The 18,587-nt window shown below is 36.2% G+C and overlaps 1 protein-coding gene across 1 annotated transcript in view; it reads right to left on the reverse strand.

Moving 5' to 3' along the window:
• The window catches only part of FAM91A1 (family with sequence similarity 91 member A1), a 36,832-nt gene that overhangs the window by 12,423 nt on the left and 5,822 nt on the right, over positions 1-18,587 (reverse strand). Inside the window, exons 3-17 of the mRNA XM_037502004.2 lie at positions 18,335-18,486; positions 16,672-16,729; positions 15,909-15,976; positions 15,268-15,381; positions 13,994-14,084; positions 13,264-13,326; positions 10,511-10,617; positions 9,975-10,013; positions 9,366-9,478; positions 8,825-8,940; positions 7,908-8,020; positions 7,460-7,546; positions 5,489-5,621; positions 1,641-1,789; positions 20-154 (exon numbers count right to left, since the gene is read on the reverse strand). Of these exons, the coding sequence (XP_037357901.1) occupies positions 20-154; positions 1,641-1,789; positions 5,489-5,621; positions 7,460-7,546; positions 7,908-8,020; positions 8,825-8,940; positions 9,366-9,478; positions 9,975-10,013; positions 10,511-10,617; positions 13,264-13,326; positions 13,994-14,084; positions 15,268-15,381; positions 15,909-15,976; positions 16,672-16,729; positions 18,335-18,486 (1,538 nt within the window). The remainder of the gene's footprint in view (positions 1-19; positions 155-1,640; positions 1,790-5,488; positions 5,622-7,459; positions 7,547-7,907; positions 8,021-8,824; positions 8,941-9,365; positions 9,479-9,974; positions 10,014-10,510; positions 10,618-13,263; positions 13,327-13,993; positions 14,085-15,267; positions 15,382-15,908; positions 15,977-16,671; positions 16,730-18,334; positions 18,487-18,587) is intronic.

Raw genomic sequence — 18,587 nt, forward strand, 5'->3', positions numbered from 1 at the left:
AACAGCTTGTACAACACACCTGGAATATATCTGGCAGTTTTCGAAGTCTTGTTCCTTTGGACAATAACAGGGATGGGGGTCCTTGCCCAGTAACATGGTAAATGTATAGCTTAAACCAGACAGAGCTGACTTCGGGAATAGCTGGTCCAATATGCTGCAATTAGAGAAAGAAGCTTTAATATTTATGTAAAGAAGCCAAATTTATGAGTGACCAAGTATAGTCTTGCAAACAGCTAACAGCTCAAATAAATGATAATAATTTATGAAAATAAAATCTAAATGTTCCATTCAAGTAGCTTCAATTTTACACTGGAATTGAGAAGCACGTATTATTACTACATTTAAGAGATTTCTGTGTTCTGGAGGTTTGTCTCTTGGCTTCATCCCCTCTCTATGCTTCACTTTGCTCATCTGTATTATGGCAGCAGAAAATTTTCCTCAAAGGATATTGTGAAGGTTGTTCAAAAAGGCTTAAAGCTGTATCTGGCATATGATAAGGCTCTATACCAAAGTGTAAATTATTATCATTTTTCACAATTTGCACAAAAGGGACTATCTTAAACTCCCATCCGTCTTACCATTCACTTAAGACAGTTCATGGATTCCTGCTAGGGACGGGTGGGGAGGGGGCTGTGCTCGCTGAGGCAGTTGTAACAGGACAGGCAACAAAATCATCCTGTACAGGAACCTCTTCCTTTTGTCTACAGCATTAAACCTTGCGCATCTAGGAAAGATATGCACTGAAGAACAGCAACATAAGCCCTGATCTTTGAGAATGGTTAAGGCCACATAACATCCTTGCTAAGAATACAAATAAAGGCCATGGATGTATTTTTTCACTAGAAAATGTAAAGGTGAAATTCTATCTTTCAAGCACAATCTTTTTTTCAGCTTATTTAACATCACAGCCCCACTTCTAAAACATTTCATGCTTTTTTTTTTTTTTTCATTTCATTTATTTATTTATTTTTTAAATTTCCTAGGTTGCATTAGAGTTGGTATCCTGATTTTTTTTTTTTTTAAAGATTTATTTATTTATTTATCTAAGCACTGGGTACAGTCAGAAGCGCGGGAGGGTGAGAGAATTCACCAGAGCCAGAGGAGGGAGCAGAGCAGGCAGAAGGACCGAAGTACACTGCTGAAGGGAGCAGCGGGCGGCAGGAGAGGTCTGCACGTCATGTGGGACCCTCCTCCAGTGGCTGGGGAGCAGCCAGGGATCGAACCCCCAGCCAGGGATCGAACCGGCGCTGCAGAGGCTGTGGGCAGCTTTGCAACCCAGCACTCAACCGCTGCGCCACCGGGGAGGCCCACATTTCATGTTTTTTAATTAATCTTATCCCTCAAGGTGATTTAGGCTTCCTTCTTAGCACACCCAAAAAAATGTTACTCTCAGAAGATACACACAAGGAGCGTCACAAGTCACTAGATGATACATAAATAAAATGTACCAAGTATATCACAAAAACTACACAGAACATCATTTAACAGCATAAAATGGAAAAGTGCTTTATGAGTCAATGACTTCAATATTTGGTATTCACAAGTTGAGAATAACACAATAAAACTGCTGAACCTCTCCTGCAGGCCATGTGAGCAGGAAGGAGATGACAGCTCTAGGGGTCTTCGGAGTGCGCCTTTACCTGAGGGGTGCAGCTGCTGACAGGCCGGATCTCGTTGGTAAGAGGAGCCATGGAAACAAGCAGTGTGTAATTTTTGTTTAGAACTCTGCTGCAAGTTGCAGGGTCCAGACCAAGAAGACTTTCACAGCGTAAGAGATCCAGAGGAAAACCTGAATTATGATCAAACACACACAACAGAATGAAAACCTGATAATGTGAAACGAAAATGTCTAAGATGAAATGCTGATACTTGCCTTGAAATTTAAAAATTTTTATCAGTGCATCTCTATTAAAAGGTACCAAATTTCTGAGGAGACTAAGACACTTTAGGACTGAAAGCTCAAAGTCTTTATTTTCTGGCCTAAAAAGACCACTAACTGGTGATACTGCTTCCAGCTACCTTCCACTTTAAACGAACGTATTTGCTTGACCTTGTTTCCTCCCTCCCAGCCCCTCAAGGGCAGCGGTATGTTATGAAAGCCTAAGTGGCACAGGAAAGCTGCATCCTCCCTCCCCCATGTTCCAATCTCCACAAAGGACTTCGCAGCCAAGTTCTGAATTTAGCATGCAGGCAAGAGTTCCTCATTTAGATATAAGTGCCCTAAACTGGAGGTCCATAAAGCATAAAACTCACTCAGCCTTGCAACAAATTTTAAGTGTTCCCATTCTCAATCCTTTTGGAAAGTACTGATCCTTTTGCTCTCTAAAGAGACATTTAAGGTTGAAAGAACTTCAGAAGATTGAGTTAGCCCTCTTCCCTTTCGAAAAAGAATGAATCTAAAGAAATAAATAACCTATTATGGACAATTACTGAAAAGGCCTAGAAGCACCGGGCACGACTAGTGCCATGATCTTGGCCTTGATTATCATTTACCAGTAAAGAAATCGGCCTCCAAAGAAAAAGTGATTCTGGGCTGGAGTAGAAGTATAACAGAGCTGTTGTCAGAAAGCAAGAAATTACTCCCTCCACCGAAACCAAATCTTTTAAAGATGAAGGCATTACACAAAGAGAGAGGCGTCAGCTTGAAGGGAATCCCACTGGCAAAATCTGAGGAAAATGTAGCATAAAAATAACTGACACAGTAATAAGTAACTGTAAACCACTGAAAAAGGAATTCATACAGAGACTATAAAAGAATGCCTTGTCCCAAAGAAGTGCTAGAGTTGAGGGAAAAATGATGAATTTTCAACAGTCACAGTAAAGAATGGGTCAGGTGAGAATCACTGCTGAATCTAGGAGGACATCCGCCTGGTCTGCCTGTATATTACTTATAAGTGGCGTGTGTCTTGAGGTGGCAGGGGAGTCGTTAACTACACAGTGGAGAAAGCACACAACCCATTTACTGGGTGATCAGAATTAACATCATCGCTGGGCAGGCAGATGGAAATCACATGCCTCTAGATGTCACACCTCTAGAAGGACTCACTATTACTTATGTAATATTCTAGACACAGGAAATGATGTAACAGAGATGAGAAATTTTCCAGTGTAACATAAAGATACAATATACTTAAAAATAAGAACGATGGTTATAGATCTGTTACAGAATAAAGAGATTCGACAGTTACATGCAAAAGCTGATGTCTTTTTTTCATTTTTTCTCCACTAAATTACGTGCCCGTATCTCTACAAAACCTGATCTTAAACAAGATCCTGTACTTGAGGGGGAAAAAATATCATTAAGACATTATTGGCCCGACTGACAAACTGGAATATGAGTGGCAAATTATTGGAGCAATATTAAGTCTTCTGAAGTTGATATAAGAGAATAGCCCTATTCTTAAAAAATAATTCAGAAGAGAAAAAAGTCACAATACACAATTTACTCCCAAATTCTAGACTAAAAGTAATTCTACTATACTCCCTCTTAAAATTTTTTTGTAAATTTAAGATATTTTCCCAAGAAAATTTTTTAAAAATCAGGAATCTGTGATTTAATGGAGGCATGAGAGTGATACAAGGCTCAGAAGAGCACCTGGACCACATCTGGAGAACAAGGTGCAGGCAAGAGCGCAAAGCCTCTCTAGAAATGTCCAGAAAACAGTCTGGCTGGGGCAGAGGGTAGAGCCTGGACTAGACTGCCAAATTATAAACAGTGACTTTTATGTCCGACCTGTACTGATCTTAGGAGAGATGTCTTTTTAAAGACAAGGATTATAGGAGAAAAAATCATACTTATAAAGTGAGAACAAATTAGATCACACATTGCTTTTATTTTTAAAGCAATGTCTTAGGCTATCTAAAACCAAGAGATTACTAACTAGTCCTCAAATGTCTGGCTAACACTATCACAATGCTTTTGACTTTATGGTGACTACCAACTGGCTAATACAGTGACTACTATCACATAAACTCAAACTGCAAATTATTAGTATCATAAAAAGAAAATTCTTTCCTTTAAAAAAAAAATGCTTAAAACACAAATAACACAGAATATCTAAGTGGTCATATCTAGCAACTATAGAAGACAACTTTCTTAATGTGCTAATTTAGTCTTTGTATAAATAAGACCTTCTTCCTTTTCTATGCATCTAAGATGGCACTATAATAGTCAGGTACCATCAATAGAAAAATTGAGAAATAGTCAAATACTTTCTGTGGTTTGTGATTCTGATGAGAAGGAGCCCCAATCAAGAAAGACTGGCTAAAAGAATGAAACATTCACAAATAATTGTGGATTAATTCTTATGGGGAGAGGTTAATGACAATTACTCCAAGGAATTAAAGTTCCAACTTGTGCCAGAAACGGTCAACTATTAAACCTACCTTAAAGAGGTCAGAATTATATTTAGTTATTTTCATACAGAATAGACTTAGACTGACCACTTAACTAACTTGATGGTAAGAGACTATTCATTATGAAAAGTAAACTTTAGTCCAGACCACTAAGCAAAACAGGTAATTTTGAAAAACCAACAGAAAGCTTGGAGTTCAAGAGAAGATAATATAAGGGACAGTACAGTGGAAAACCATGCAAGAGACTAAGACTGAAGCCCCAGTTCTCCCACTTATTAATCATAGAACTTTCATGACTAACTGGGCAGGAGATACAGTAACCATCTTACTACATCGTTGAAGGTGACAAATTATTCCAAGTAAAACCAAAAATAATTTTAGCAGTTGAATAATGCTAAATTATACTACTATACAAGTTAGTATGTCCCATATATGATTCCAATATCGTGATTAAAAACTGTAAAGACCCATATTTTGCAAGGATTTCCTATATTTCAATTTTCTATAAAATGAGTTACATATACCAGTTTTCAGACCTCATGACAGCAGGAAAGGACAATATATTTCAAGACAGCTATACCAGAATATTTCAAATATTCTAACCCTTTATCTCTGGGTCACTAAAAAGTCCCAGAAATTCTAGAATTTTTTTACTTCCAAAGACATCTTCAAAATTGTACCACTCACTGTTAGATTTTATGAGCATATATTTGGTAACCAAAGAATTATTATCAACAAATGCTTATCAAGAAGTGCTGCAGAGCTGTGGCATTTAGTAACTGAATAGTCTAATTTTTCCTATTTATGAATAATCTCAAAAACAGTGCCAGCAAGTAACCATGTGTACTTCTGCTGAAGCATAACTCTGAAGCAGGTTTATGTTAAGGCTGCAGAACTGAGTCACTAGGTATGGACTGTGTCTCACAGCACTGAGTGGCAAAGAGGAGGCGAAAAAGTGAAATAAGGTAAATAACAACTGGCACGCAAAGAAATTCACAAAATAAACCTCTAGTTAGAAATTCAATATGCTATCTACACGAAATGGATTAAAATAAGCAAGCGTGGTCTGTTTAATTTTTTAGAAAGAAGCTCCATAGGATCATGATTTCAAAATCAAGGCTATCAGTCATACCATAATTGGGTTGGTCAGGCTGTGCAGTTTGCGCAACTAGGTCTTTATTATGACGCAGAAACAGAATTGTGTTTCTCAGAGTAAGTGCATGGTCAAAGTATCTCTGGGCTTCTCCTTCACCAGTGCTCTGAACCTAAACCAAGAGAAAACAGAGTCTCCATCAAATACCATTCTTCATGCTATTCGTTCTAATGTATAATCATAGTGTGAAAAGATTGACACATTTTTAAAAAATCAGTAGATCAAAAACTTGCCCAAGTAATACTGAAACAAATATTAACCTTAATGTCAGTTACCATTTTACTGTTTCTTTGAAAGTGATAGAAATTATTCCAAGTAAGACTAAAAATTGTAGCAGTTGAATATTGCTAAATTATACTACTATACAAGTTATATGTCCCATATATGATTCCAATAGCGTGCTTAAAAACTGTAAAGACCTCTATTTTGCTTATCCAGAAAAGTACTCCAATCCATGTCACCAATTATGCCTCTAATTCTCATCACCCCATTCATAGATTCTTATCACCAGTTACAAAGACACTGGGAAAGAGTCAATCTGTCAGTTCATCATCGCTGAATACACAGCTCAGGTTCATTCAGTGAGTCACTAAGTCTCTACTATGTGCTATGATCTGTCCGGGATGTAAGCAGAGAGTACTAAACAAACCCCTGTCTTTACTGGGCTTACATTTCAATGCATGCTCTTCTGGCACTGAGTCAGTCACCTGCTTAATATATAAAAACAAACCACGCCAAAACAACATAGAAAATGGAAGGACAAGTCTACAGTGGGGAATAACCAACTAGATTTGCATTAATTTAGCAAGATCAATCAATTAAATTTTATTAAGATCAGGCTTTCCAAAAAATAGCTAAGAAACCATTTTTAAGAGTTAAATTTCAGACTAAAAAGCTTTCCCAAGAATGACTATGTGGCTAAAAAAAAATACAGATATATACAGACTAAATAAAAGAGCAAAAGTGATCTTCCAATTTGCTACATTACTTGTAGTCTTTTATCTGAGGTGAGAAAAATAAAAATCAGGGAAACAACTTAAAATGGGCTAGAATATAATAAAAAGTTAACAGGCAAAAGCTGCCACAGTTAAGAACTGGGACTAACAAGATAATAAAAAGCACTGACAGAATAAAGATAAAAAAGTAAAAGATGAATTAATAACAATGATTATCTCAAATATATTCCTGCACAAAAAAACAGTACAAGTCCCATGGAGAAGGAACAGCGAAAAAGCAATTGCATCTTTAGCTACAGAGACATTACAGAATCATCAAAACAGCACGATTAATATACTCAATTCATCACTTAAGCAAAAGGCACCAAAATTATGAGTCAGGGAACAGATTAGGCACACAAACTGTTTGCATAAAGAAAGGCAGAGAACAGAATAAAATATCCAGAGAATGAAAAAACACCAAAAAGGACAGTCAAGATTTAGAGCGAAGGAAAACCAGCACCATACTCTTAGGGGGAATGATGGGTAAGAAAAGCACGACTGAAGTCTTCAAGATGCTAAAGGGATTATGAGAACGGACATAATGATACAGAGACACTTGTTCCAGATTTTAGGTAAGTGGAACAGAAACATCTAATAAACCACTTAAGAGAAAATATGAGTCATACCAGAAAAAAAGGTCTTTTTAGAAAATTGCAACTTAAAAAATGTCAGAGTAAGATTTCTATACAACACTTCTTCATTGTATCGACTTATGCCAAGAGTTAAATGAGGCAGACACATAACTTTTAAAATCAGTCTTCATTCATCCACTCAATGAATGTTCATGTTTAAGCCGACACGACTGCCACAGCATTAAGGTAGGGAAAGAGGTAGGAATGAAAAGGTTATATAAATATTTCTACACAGTCAACCAAAAGGCCTATGTCATGTTTTATAAAGCAAGAAAGGTTCCAAATATCTTGACATACCCTAACAGGCAATCTAGATTTACCTTTTCCAGTTCAACAAGGAAGCTGTCCAAAGATTCATCTGAGAGTTTGCCAACTTCGAACATTGTGACGGCATGACTTTTCAAGTTCTGCAGTAGACAAAAGCAAAAAAACTAAAATATACCCTACTATTCTATAAGTGCCTATTACAAAAGTTCTAATTTCTCCCTTTTATGCCAAGTGTAACATACATACATTTTCTTTCCAATACATGTAAACTAAAAGATGAGTGAAGTGAGGTGAAGGATGGATACTGCTAATTATAAAAGTAGCCCTACTAAAAAGTCACTAAGATTCCTCTAAGAAATACAAAGTCAGCTGAATTTTCAGGAATAAATCTAGTACTTAGAAAAAGATGTTAAAATATTGAAGTACTTTATACATTACATCTAATCTTTAATTGAAACATTCTCATATTTAAACATTTTCTTATTTCATATTTTGACTTACTGGTGAAAGATTTCCCATCATTAAAAAAGCAGTAAGGGTTGAGTCAAAGAGGAATGCAATACGCTTTGTATATCCTGTAGACAAACTCAAACTGCTTATACTGGCTGTGTCAGCTGGGGAAAAAAATTATAATTTAAAGTCAAATCAATGAAAATTCTTTGCTTATCACTTACAATGAGAAAGTGCAGCATTTTTTTAATATACAAAAATTACATAATTAAATATTAGCAATGTTTTAATAACCATAAGAGACCTGAGTCCTACCTACAACCAATGGAGAAAATTTAAAGAAAAAAAAAAATGATAAGGCAAATTCACTTTTGTAGTAAATTTCTTGAAACCAACATTTAACCAGGACTTGATAATATCAAATTAATAAGCGCAACTGGCCTAACCTCTGCAGACACGCCAGCTGGCTCGGTTAACAGAACTATCTGGCAGAAGCCGTGCTCCTTTCCCACTTTCCCACCTCAACATAAAACCACGTGCCCCTCCATCCACAATGTTTTGCCCCCTCTTCATACATAGTCCATGCTAAGGCCGTCCCTTGCTCACCGGCTGGCAAGTTCTCATTCATTTATTCTCCATGAAGACTTTCCCAACCTTTCCAAGCAGTAAAGGGTCTCTTCCCCTCTGCTCCCCACAAGCACCAGGACACTTCTCACACCACTGTGGTTCTTGTTTACACTACCTTCCCTCTCTCTAAATAGAACTCTCAGAAGGAAAGCAGCACAGTCTTGTAAATTTTGCATCCCTAAGACTTAACACAGTGCCCCAAATATGAGGAAAGTATTCAAGGACTGCAAACTGAACGAAATCTAGGACAAAACTGTAAAACCACTGCATGTCTGGAAAGGTGTGTGGGTACACATACCACATCTACAGACAGACTCTAAATTACACCAGTCACTGCTAACCTGGGTCTTCTTGGCTATTTGTGTCCGTGTCAGTAGCTGACGAAGCCTCTTGCACGGGACTCCTACTTTCCCCGCCATCCCACGACAGCAACATCTTTTGTGGATCTAAAGTACTCCTATTAATGAAGAAAATATTCACTTTTTAAAATCACAAAAATGATCTTATGTAAAATTAGCTACTGAAGTCATACTTAAATTATGAACATCCATCTAAATCTAGTCTTACAGTCATGCCCAAAATTGAGCTGAAGCCCAAAAATGCTTTGCACAACGGTTCTTAGCCGAGACACATGGATAGGCTTTAGGTAATTTGAGAAGCCTTTAAAATTATGCACAAAATATTGCATGTGCTTTCTTCTGGGGGATGGACTCTCAGTTTTCATCAGATTCTAAAAATGATTTATCACACTCAAAAGATTAAAAGTGAATAGTGTATAAAATTCACCTCAGTTTACAGGCTGACGAAGTAAAGCTTCTCTATGAAAAAACAAATACTTATTTTAAAAGGAAACTAATAATTTATACTGAATAAATGAGTTACTTTAATCTGTTTACAGATGGAACATTCCTCCATGATGAATGAAGTTGATCCAAATTTATTACTTGTCCCTTCTTATGGGCAAAGCCCAGTCGGCAATACATTGAGACAGCATTCTGAAAGGAATAATAAGGAAATGAGCATCATCTCTGTCAAGATACAAGAGTGCCTACAATACGCTAAGAGTGATGCTCAAACGTTTTCATCCCATAACTAAAGAAAACAATTTTCAGGAGGCCAGTCCTTGCCGTAAGGTCTTCACATACAGGAGAGGGAGAGCTTTGAATTCTCCGGGATCATGGCTCTCCTTATATGGGCCCACAGCAAAACAGGTCTTGTTGTTTTAACTGACCTCATCACAAGAAAATGATCAGCCCACTTCCCACTCCACAGAGTGTCTGAGTGCTCATTTTATTTCCTAGCATGGAAGTCAGCTTCAAGATGCTTACTGCGCTCTCATCTATCTCTGCAAGCACCCCCTCACTGTACACGCTCCCTCTGACAGCTAGTGAGAATCTCGCTGTTTCTCTTTCTCAGAAACCTATCCAGACAAAAATCTGCAATAAAACACCTTCAGTATTCATAAGAAGAGAGGGTATAAAAAGTACCTACCTTAACCAGGGATAAGTCTATCTCAAGGACATTTGCAAGCTGGAAAAGAAAATATTATTAGACATTCTTAGAATTACCAGCATATTACATAATTGTAATCAATTCTTTAACCACAATCAGCATTATTTTAAATTATGAACTGGCAGAATGAATAAATTTTGAAAATCAGAACTTCCTTCTTTCCATATCTTTAAGATGCTAAGAGCAGTATGAATCCAGGTAGTAACCATAACAATTTAAGATTCCTTGACTCTTTAATCTTGTCTCATTTAAAATAAGAAAACTCCTAGATCACTCGTCTATAATTCTTTCACTATAAAGTTATATAAAAAGCTAATCACCAAATTATAAATTAACTAAAAAGTAATACATATATGCAGAAAGTGATTTAAGAATAATGATTCAAGTATATCATAGGCTGAGCTACACATGTGTAGATTTTAAAAACATCTTAATCATAAAATTAATTTTACCTACTACTTTCTACACGTATAATCCTGAGGTTAAATTCTTTCATTAGAAGTTGTCATACTTACCTCTGCAACATTAGTATGTTCATCTATTGAAACAAATATCTTATAGAGTAGAGTTTCAAAATAATCACCTTGCACTCGATTCATTACAAAACCTTCAAGAGGAGGAACTAAAATAAACAAAACAGACTTTCCTCAGTGTTGTAATTTCATAAGACAAGAAAGTATCATTTAAGTATCAATTCAAAAAATAGAAGACTCTTATTTAGGGAAAGATTTCAGCTTTGATTTATTTTATCGATACCACAGCAAGTTTTCTAAAACTCTCAACATTAAGACTATGTACAACCTTGTCTACAAAGCACGGACTCTGCTGGGAAGGCACAAATCCTACAAGTGTTATAATCCCCGTGGACCTCCCAAGCATTACTAAAGCTGAGGAAGTGCTGAAAACATGAACTTGGTTAGCAAATCAAGGGGTCTGGGACTGATTCATAATGGCAAGACTGATTCATAATGGTAAGACAGGCAGGCTAAACAAGATAAAATGGAAAAGCAAAGCACGCCAACAAAGAGTCTTGAAGCCAGGCGGGTGAAAGGATTGGCTCGCTGCCTTTTCCCCATTATTCAACTTTGTCCTGAGAAGACAGGAAATTCACTTGTGTGACTTGTCTTCCAGCAATCACTGCTATAATCTACCCTGGGGGGCTTTCTATTCTGTACCCTCATCAGTGGCCTCAACAGCAAAATGTCAAAACTTTCTTCAGCAGAGGAGACATCCAAGCACTGCTCTCCACCTGATAGTTGAAAGTTGATTCACACTCACTTCTCTCCATCTCTCGAGTCCAGATGCCCAAAAGTTTTTTACTAGCATGCTCTACCCACTCCCTGGGAAGGAATGCCAAGGCCATAGCAGGACTTGGGTAGCCTTGGGTTCCCCCAGCTCTAATACCATTAATTGTACCCAAAACCTAAATTATTGCCAACAGAAAGAAAAAGACAAATTTCAACTGGTTAGAATGATAATACTGAGAAAAACCACACTTAGGATAGGATATTCACTTTCCAGATCTGATTATGTCATCTTCTACCTATATTTCCAGTCATCCAAGAATTTGTTAAGGATCAAAAGCTACATTTTAGAAACTGCCAAAGTACTTTATATATACAATTTTATTTACTCCTTCTAACCCCATGAATTGTTCAATGCTGTACCCCTATTTTAAAGATGATGAAACCAAGGCACTACAAGGTTAGAAATACACAATTTACATCCAGACAAAAAGAAAGAGGCAAATCTATGTGAAAAGATATGGAATAGCATGTACACAGTATACTTCTGGAAGGCTGCACTAGTCATTTAACAGTGGTTGCTAAAAGACAAATTGGGTGGCAAAGGAAAAGGCGGGAGACAGGTCTTGCATTATACTCATCTAGAAATTTAGAATTTTATATCATAAAATGTTACTCAAAAAATTATTAACAAAAATAAATAAACAAAGAAAAAATACCTGGGAATAGTCCAAAGAGTTATATATGTAAAGACTTACAAGGAAAGATAATATTAAAGATTATTTGAAGTCAATGTAATTAAAATAATATGGCTTAAAAATAAATTGGTGAAGAAAAAAGGACAGAATTAGATCCAGTAAGATAGGAATTCAGTGTATGGAAAAGTTATACCATCATTCAGCAGTAGTAAGTTATCGAAAAAATAGTGGCAGCATTTAACCAAATGCTACTGGTTAGCCAAATAAGAAACCTTACTTCAGATCAAATATGAAAATAAGTTCCAAGTCACAGATTTGAATGTAAATGACAATTGTAAGTTTTAAAGACTTTTTAGACTATAGATCCTAAAAGTATTCTATTCAAGCAAAACAGAAACCAAGAAACTATAAAAGGTTTGACATAAAATGTATAAGCATAAAGTATGATAAACAATGTAATAAATACATTTAACAATACACTCATGTTTGTTTTCTTCAAAGACTATCTCTCCTCCACATTGTTCAACTACCCACAGTGCTTGTAATGCGTTGAAACATGTCTGAAATGTCTCCTGTGAAATCACTGCCAGGTGTTTTGTACTGAATTTGATAGCTGCCATGTTGTCAAACTGCCTTACTTTCACAGGTCATTCCAATTCAGGGAACAGTCAGAGATGACTATCAATAAGTGGCCTTACAAATTGGTAAGAAATCTAACCAACAGAAAAAAGCCCTAGTCTGTATTCAAGGATGTTAACTGCATCATGACTGCAGCAAAAAAACTAGAAATAACCTAAATAACCAGATAACCAGCAAAAGAGGAATCATTCAATAAACTGACAGAACCATAAGGTATAACAGGAAATACGCAAAAGTCTTAATATTGATTTAACTTAAGAGAGGTGAGTGAGGAGAAAGGGAGTATGTAAAGACAAAAAAGACAGCAGCAACATGAAAGACACAGACATGTTAAGTGAATAAGAAGAATATAAGATTCTCTAATATTTTTGAATAAATGCAAAAACTTATGCAATGAACAGGACTAAAGGTGACATGAATTTATAAAAAAAAATTGAACTGATTTGAGATTGTGAGAAAATTACCCTGGATTTCTATTACTTCAATACACTGTGTACAACAAATTAAATATAAGTGAAAATAAAGAATGTAAATGTTACAATTTAAATGTGATAAAGAAGAAACATTTTTTGAAAAGCACTAAAATTATTTGTATTTAACTTATTAGAGTGACATGCAATGCCCAGCACCTAGAAGTCATTCAAGAAGTCATTCAAGAAACACTGAAAAATATTAGCACCTACTCACCCGCTATACAGCTGTCATCAGATATCGGTACATCCAAATAAATAAATCCTTTGTTATATAAACCTACAGAAGCAAAATTACCTTGATTTAGATGAACTTTATTAAACATAGTAATATATTAAAAAACATTGATTTTTTCCCCATATTCTTATAACTGAATGCTATATGAAAAAAATAAAATAGAAAAAAGAATTATATTGAAGTTTTCAAATCTCAGTTTCCTTCAAATTTTCCTTCAATTTTCTCCTTACAAGCTATTTGTATAAATTTCTTTTTTTTTAAAGATTTATTTATTTATACAAGCATTGGGTACAGTCAGAAGCAGGGAGGGTGAGAGAATTCACCAGAGCCAGAGCAGTAAACAGTACAGGCAGAATGACAATACACTGCTGAGGGGAGCAGCGGGAGGCAGGAGAGGTCTGCGCGCCATGTGGGACCCTCACCAAGCGGCCAGGGATTGAACCGGGGCTATAGAGGCTGCAGGCAGCTTCACTACCCAGCACTCAACCGCTGCGCCACCACCAGGGAGGCCCTATTTGTATAAATTTCTAGTGGCTGTGACAAATTATAGCCACACTGGAAAACAAGGAACTAATGTCACATTGCAAGCAATCCCAAGCCTTAGGAAATATTACTATTCTTGTCTAATTGATAAAATAAATATTATTAGTTGTTGATGGTTTAAAACAAGTTTTATGTTGACAGAAGACCTTTTCTACTAACCACTTACTATGTACTACATTGTAATCTAGTGATCCAGAGAGTTGAGGGCCCGCATCGATGATCTTATCAATAGCGCATTTCTCAGGCAAAGTGCATATCTAAGAAAAGCAAAATATTTCCAATTAAGTTCTGTCCACATTAACTAATTCATAAGTGTCCTCAGATCTATTAATGTTTAAACCAATGATTTTGTCATTAGTTGAGTGAACTACATAGTTTTTTCATTTGTCACTCAGAATGCAAACAAAAAAAGCTATGCTTATACTCATTAATTAAGATGCCAAAGAATGCTTCCAACAGAAAAGAACAAACTAACTATTAGTATTTGCTGGTACAAATAATTGTTCACTAAAAATACCGACTGGAATTTGGAATCTGATCCACATAATCCACAAATTCTCAAATCAGAAGTTTACTCAAACTTCACAGTGTCATCAGTGAGACAAGAAGTTCACTATCTTATGAAACATACTCACAGCTTTGTCAGGAAGTTTAGGAAGTTATCCGAAGCAAAAATTTGAAGCCTTCCACTCACTGGGTTTAATCTCTCCTTTGGCGTAAAACAAAATGCAAACTAAGAAAGCCCACATACTCACTTACATTCCTTCAACCACATCGCGATATAATCTGGTCTTTAGCTCCTCTCACTCTACCCCTTTCCTCTAAATCAACCTCTCTCCTGAAAGGCATAAGCTTTAATCAAATGTGGTCTGATATCAAAGAATATAATTTCCCTTTTTCTTGACACTATCCTCCTATCAAAACACTTCCTGCTTCAGTCAGGCACTTCAGACAGAGCATCCACAGCAAACAGCCTGGGTTCAACTCCTGGACCTTTACTCCATGACGACTTGAGCCCTTACTGCACTTCTTTGTGCTCACTCTCCTCATACATGAAATGGGGTACAAAAAATACACACCTCTGGGACTATTATGAGACTCAAGTGAGACAATATAAAGTGCTTGGAATAGCACCTGGCACATTTAGCACACAGGAGTGGTCAAAAGTGCTAGCTAATGTTGAGAGCTGCAGTATCACATCACTTGACCTAAAACTTTTATCTAATTAAAATCCCCAGATTTTAATGAGTGAAGTCAAGCCTTCCTCATTATTACAGTATTTCTGAAACTCAACAATACTCTAGCCTACATAGGTCACTGAAATTTCTGAATTTAATTTTTTTTGAGAAAACCAAAGAGTGCCCTTCTTTAAATTTTTTTAAATTATGAAACATTTTTTACAATATGAAAATTCTATGCTTAATTTTTAAGGACATCTACCTTTATATCATCTTCTGTGATATATCCAGCCTGCACCACCCACCACACCTCTATGGCAATCTCCACTGGTTTCACTGGTAGAAGATCACGAGCTGTTTTCCTTCTGAAAAATTTCTGCAATGGTACAAACACTGAGAATTTGCAATGAACCTAATTATTACTTTCTTTTTAAATCAAGCATAAGAATCTAACAAGCTAAATAACTTTTTAAATCTTCCTGTTTAAAGATCTTAAATAATTGAAGGGAGAAAGTCACTCTCAAATTATTTCAAAGTAAATTGCTTCAAAAACGAATTAATAATCTGGATCTAAACCCAGAAATTCAAATAAAACCCAGAAGGCAAAAATGCATTTGGAAAATATGTCATCCATTAAGTGAGTCCTGGGAGTGGAATAAGCACAAAAGGAAATCAGTGAAGTGTAACTAATTTTTAAAAATAAATGTTTTATGCGCCAAATATTTTTAATTCAATAATCACTTATGCTCTAACTTAGAGAAGACTGAGTTGTTTTTGTATTGTTTCTACATTATGCATATTTTATCTAATCAAAGACATTATTATTTCTACTTTAAAAAGTTAATCCAACTGTCTGATAAGGAGAACAAGACATTAGGAAAAATAGGTAAACAACTAACTTACTTTTGACGACCTACACTGATTCATCAGATCAATGTACTGGTTTCTTCCTATGCCAAGAAGCCTCAGACCTGAAAGAAAGAGTCTTTCCTTTAAAAACATTTAATATATTCTGAAATGTCAGTACAGTGACAAATCTTCTAGGAAAAAACCTATGGCTTTTGTTCTTTTGATTACTGATTGACAATCAGTATCAAATTAAAAGGATTTAGTCAATCAAAATATAAAAGAAAACCAAACTGAGAATGAGATTGGAAAAGATGAATATTAACTTCTGACAATGCTAACTAAGAACATTTTTAAAAAATAGAAGTCTTGCTAATTTCGGGAAGTTAAAGAGTACTTTTCAGCAAGTTTCTTCTTATCCCAAACAATTAGAACACATTTTCAATATAACTTCACTAAAATAAGCGGAACAAAAAACCGGCATGTTATGTTAATAACTGTGATACCATGCTGCAAAAATAATGTGCCCAAGTTTTCTTCCCTCAGCCCAAGTAACAGAAAGAACTTCATTCTCTGAAAATATATAGATTAGCTCTGTTTTTCTGATTCTACCACTGCCAAACAATCCTCTTAGACATTTAGACTAAATTTTACACATGCCTGGTATCACCTGATAAAATTCCCATCATACAGCTGCTTGCTGTTTTCATCTTCCAAGTATTCCAGATTAAAAATACATCACAATACTGACAGACACGTGTGCATGTTGCACACAGACATACTCTGAATATTAACTCCTTCAGCATCATTAAATACTTACAGTCAGCTGCAGTAAAATTGGGTAATGAGTCATAACTTTTCTCACTGTTCATAATGTCCTTTTAAAGAGAAAAATTAGAAATTTTAAATGCAATATGTCCTTAGATAGAAATATGTATAAAAATATATATTCCTATAGCCAAACAGAATAAGAGTAATGGTTACATGAAGCACTGAGACCAGAGTTGGGCAACCTAAAGCATGTATGCCACATTGTAGCACTTACCACATGGTCCCAACCTAGCAAGGAAGATCAGACTTTCAGGTCTGGGTTTCCCACAGCTCTCTCTCTCTATGAATCCCACACAGCTGCCCTGTAACCTCTGCCCTGTGGAAGCTATGCAAGAAATACCTCTATTAGAGCTCGAGTTCCAGCCTCTGACACTTCATACCTGCTCCTAGACTCCTACCTTGAGAGGCCATAACAGAAGACAGCTCTGTCAACATGCATCTAACACATGCGCCACAAAGACTTTAACCACTTAGTCATCTTTGCTCCTGCGTGTCCTAATCAGCAACAGAGATAAACTCAGTATCCAAGCTCTTTCCAACCCCCATTTCCAATAATAAATCAACTTTTAACTGCAGGGATAAACCCATTTTTCAACCCAGGCTATACCCACTAGTGGAAGAACAGAAACCAGAGGGCAGCAAGAACCTGGTTGTAACTGAAAGTCGGTAATGGGACACAGACACCCCCTACTATTTCCCTTAAACCTGTGGAAACCGCCACAAAAATAATCAAAGAGATAGCAACAAATATCTTGTGTGCTGCTTAGCTGCCACCTTCGCTATGCTACACGGTTCTAGGGAGAAAGGATTAAAAGAAATATGGGCTGTCAGACCTCAAGCTTTACCCTACTGCAGGGACACAGGAGACACAAGACTGTAGCAGTGCCTGTGGAGAAAGGGCCTCAGGAGGAAAGCAAAGGGAGCTCTTGTAAAGAAAATCCCATCATAAAGAGGTTCCCATCTCCTTCAGTTCTGGGCTTCTCTCTGCTCTTAAAGTGGAGATTGAGCCCAAAACAGTAACACTCAGATATAACTGAACAGCAAATGGATTCTAGATAAACATTGCTAATCTCTACACAAAGTTCAATTAAAAGCAGTGCATAACTGATATTTAAAGTTATTCAATGCAGGACTTAAAAGGTACGCCTAAAAGTTAATAATTACAGGAAGAGATTAGTAGGCACAACCCTTAAGACATTTCTTTTTCACTGACACAAATATTATATAATGTTGGATTTATATCATTTATTCTTTCTACAGTTAGTGAACAGTTGAACACATTAAATTTTTCTGAGCTGAATATTCAGTTCTGTCATGTGCATTTTCAACCTTACTCATATATTATAAACAAGAAAATGTCTACGACTCTGCTAACATAAGTGACCAATCACTGTTATGACAGCACAAAGCGTCAACAATGCCTTCAAGTACAGAGTAGAAATACCTTTCCACTGAGAAAACAATGTTAGTGACAATACTTGTACACATGAGACTAAAACAGTTAACTTGTAACCAACAGTCTTTTTTACACTATAAACTCAGAAACTATGTCCACTGCGACTGAGAACCACAGAGCTGGTCACCGTCTGCGAAGCGTCTCTGACATGTCGTCACTCACATTTCCCAGTGGTTCACGTACTCTGTAAACATACCTCCATAATCCCGGTGTAATATGAAAATGGTGTTATCCTCAGGCCCTTTACTATAATATCCGACAAATGGTAAGGGTATAACATGAGATGATCTCGACTGTACTTTAACAGTTCTTCATAGTATTTTCGTTCATCTTTCTTGACATGTTTAACTGGGGGAAAGAGGGAAATTTTCCAGTTTTTTTTTTTTTTCAGTTGCATTAATTATAAATACTTTACAAACTAATAATTTGTTTAAAAGAAAAGTAAATTC

Source organism: Talpa occidentalis, unplaced genomic scaffold (assembly GCF_014898055.3).
Source record: "Talpa occidentalis isolate TD23 unplaced genomic scaffold, MPIMG_talOcc4v2.1, whole genome shotgun sequence".
In the NCBI taxonomy this organism is placed as follows: Eukaryota; Metazoa; Chordata; class Mammalia; order Eulipotyphla; family Talpidae; genus Talpa; species Talpa occidentalis.